Genomic DNA, 3,203 nt, shown 5'->3' with positions numbered 1-3,203 from the left:
TGAAGTGGGGAACCAATTAATAAATTTGCACTATTCATCTTGAGCAGTGCAAGATGGTATTTTCCTGGGGTACAGTGCTGGGAGCTGGGGGGATTTGGCTGGTGCCTTTCTCTGTGTGATTCATGAGTGGCTCTGGGAGCATTCATGCAATCTAGGTGGGTGTGGGGCTCAGGGCCACCTGGGGGGGGCAAGTGGGGCAATTTGCCCCAGACCCCGGGCCCCGCAGGGGCCCCCATGAGAGTTTTTCGGGGCCCCTGGAGCGGGGTCCTTCACTCGCTTCGGGGGCCCCAGGCCCCCGGAGCTTCTTCGGCTCCGGGTCTTCGGCTGCAATTCGGCGGCGGGGGGTCCTTCTGCTCCAGGACCCGCCGCCGAAGTGCCCTGAAGACCCGCAGCAGGGGGTCCTTCCGCCCCGGGACCCGCCGCCGAAGACCCCAGGCCCCCTGAATCCTCTGGGCGGCCCTGGTGGGGCTCCACATGCAGTTGTGCTGAGTGATCACAGCACCTGGAGGGGCTTGCTGCTGGTCACTAGCAAGGCATTGTGAGAGACCGCCCAGGCTGGAGAGAGCTCAGGGGCACAGCGGACCCACGGTCCCAGGCTGCACCCCGGGATGCCGTCACAGTGGGACTGTACTTCAGGTGTATGCCTGAAGGGGACGAATGCCTGCCTGCAGCATCACCACACTACACACGGGAACAGGCTGAGGCTTTGGGGGAAGGGTAATGAGGTAATTTCTTTGGGCCTGAGCTTTTCAATGTGTGTGCCTGTGCACACGTGTGTGTTGGTGTGAATGTGTGTGTGTGTGTGCACATGGGCAGCATCGTTAGGCCCCCAAGCTGCAACGTCCCCTCCCTACCAGGGATAGTTTTTTCTCTCTCTCTCCATATTCCAGGTTCTCTCTGCAGGCAAAGGGGCTGGGAAGTGACTGAGATTCTCCTCTCCGTTTCTAATCACCCCAAAGCAGCCTGGGGGGTGGGGGGGAAATCTTGCTTTAGCAGGGTCGGCAGCAGGTAACACGTTGGCCCAGCGCTCCCGGGCTGCAACGCACTCTCTGCATTACCAGCTCAGCAGTGACCGCACGTCTTGTCTTCAGCCTTAATGGAGGACTTTGCTGCTGTGGACCCCGAACCAGCCCAGTGCTTAGCCACGTGTGCTTGAGCCCACTGAAGTCAAGCATGTGCTTTGTAAAACAGGGCTGAGTCCTTGTGCTTAAAGCCAAGCATGTGCTTAATTGCTGTGCTGAATCAGGGCCACACTTCCCAACCTCACCGGTCTCCCTTCCAGTTTGTTCCTCTTTTCCTTGAATGAGGAGCTGCGTGCCGGGGAACTGCAAGGGCTGGCCGAACCCTACATACTGGGCTGGAATATCTTCTGGGTAGAGCCAGACAGAAGCTGTTTGCAGGCCCTGCCATGGGGCCCCCAGACTGCTGACTTCACAATATTGGTCTCTTCGCTGCAGAGCTGCCAGCACCCACAGGAGGCTCAGAAAAGCTGACTGGAATTAAGAGCTTTAATTACGAGCTTTATTTTCAAGCACAGTTCACAGTTTTCGCTTGGCACTCGTGCTAGGTAAGGAGGTAGCCACATGTCTTGCAGTAATTGAATGGAGTGGTTGAGCGTACTTGCAGTACATACTTGAGAACACTAGGGGGTGCTGAGGGAGCTGCTCACTGGAAGTAGAACAAGCTGCCGTGGGGCTGCCAGTGCCTTGGAGATGGGGCACTGGGGTAGCAGGGCACCTCACACAGACAGGCATCAGCACCATTGAGCTGTTGGTGCTCTCACACGGGGAGTCAGGCCTGGTCCGCTGGGGTCAGCATACGAGGAAGGGCTGCAGGAGCTGAGCCCCAGGGATCGTAAAGCAAGTCCTACAGGCTGGGCTGGACTCAGCAAACACACACCATGGGAGGCCAGGGAGTCTGATCCCAGCTCAGCCTCCCAGCCCAACCAGGGCCGGCTCCATAGTTTTTGCCACCCCAAGCAAAAGAAGAAAAAAAAAGCTGCGATCGCGATTGGGAACTCTACGGCGGCAATTCGGGGGTGGGTCCTTCCCTCTGACACGGACTGAGGGACCCGCCGCCGAAGAGCTGGACATGCCGCCCCCTTCCAGGGGCTGCCCCAAGCATCTGCTTGCTGGGCTGGTGCCTGGAGCTGGCCCTGAGCCCAACACCCGGGCTCCCGGCCCAACACGTGTTCCTCAATGGGCCACTTACATTTTCCGGAAGGTACTGATGGCCAGCGACTTCCCTTCCGAGGCAGACACCGCCATGGTTGTTGCTTCCAGCTGGTGATTATATTCTCTTAGGTAGTCACATTTGGAGGCCACACCAACCAGGAACCACTTCCCTGAGAACTACAAGAGGAGCGGGGGTGGCACAATGCAGTCTGTCATAACTAGAAAGGGAAGGGTAACAACGCTCCTGTATACAATACTATAAAATCCCTCCTGGCCAGAGGCACCAAAATCCTTTACCTGTAAAGGGTTAAGAAGCTCAGGTAACCTGGCTGACACCTGACCCAAAGGACCAATAAGGGGACAAGATACTTTCAAATCTTGGGGGGAGAAGGCTTTGGTTTGTGTGCTGTTTGTTTTTGGGGGTGTTCGCTCTTAGGACTAAGAGGGACCGGACATCAATTCATGCTCGCCAAATCTTTCTGCACAAGTCTCTCATATTTCAAACTTGTTAGTAACAGCCAGGCAAGGCGTGTTAGGTTTATCTTTGTTTTCTCAACTTGTAAATGTTCCTTTTGCTAGAGGGTTTACCTCTGGTTGCTGTAACTTTGAACCTAAGGCTAAAGGGGTTTCCTCTGGGCTCTTTGAATCTGATTACCCTGGAAAGTTATTTTCCATCCTGATTTTACAGAGATATTTTTTACCTTTTCTTTTAATAAAATTCTTCTTTTAAGAACCTAATTGATTTTTCATTGTTTTAAGATCCAAGGGTTTGGATCTGTGTTCACCAGGACTAATTGGTGAGGGGATATTCTCAAGCCTGCCCAGGAAAGGGGGTTTAGGGAATTGGGAGATATTTGGGGAAAGGCAGAGTTCCAAGTAGCCACTCCATAAATATTTGGTTAAAATGCTTGGTGGTGGCAGCGTATTTTTAACCTAAGCTGGTAAAAATAAGCTTAGGGGGTCTTTCATGTGGGTCCCCACATCTGTACCCCAGAGTTCAGAGTGGGGAGGGAACCTTGACACAGTCAC

The 3,203-nt window shown here is 54.3% G+C and overlaps 1 protein-coding gene across 1 annotated transcript in view; it reads right to left on the bottom strand.

Annotated features, from left to right (window-relative positions):
* Nucleotides 1-2,091: 2,091 nt before the first annotated feature.
* C8G (complement C8 gamma chain) overlaps nucleotides 2,092-3,203 on the bottom strand; it is a 3,138-nt gene continuing 2,026 nt past the window's right edge. Inside the window, exon 2 of the mRNA XM_026658500.2 lies at nucleotides 2,092-2,351. Within this exon, the coding sequence (XP_026514285.1) occupies nucleotides 2,208-2,351 (144 nt within the window). The 3' untranslated portion in view covers nucleotides 2,092-2,207. The remainder of the gene's footprint in view (nucleotides 2,352-3,203) is intronic.

The sequence above is a fragment of the Terrapene carolina genome, unplaced genomic scaffold (genome assembly GCF_002925995.2).
Source record: "Terrapene carolina triunguis isolate 2854851 unplaced genomic scaffold, T_m_triunguis-2.0 Scaffold449, whole genome shotgun sequence".
Lineage (NCBI taxonomy): Eukaryota > Metazoa > Chordata > Testudines > Emydidae > Terrapene > Terrapene triunguis.
The sequence above is the reverse complement of the archived record's forward strand: the minus strand, read 5'-3'. Positions and strand labels throughout refer to the sequence as shown.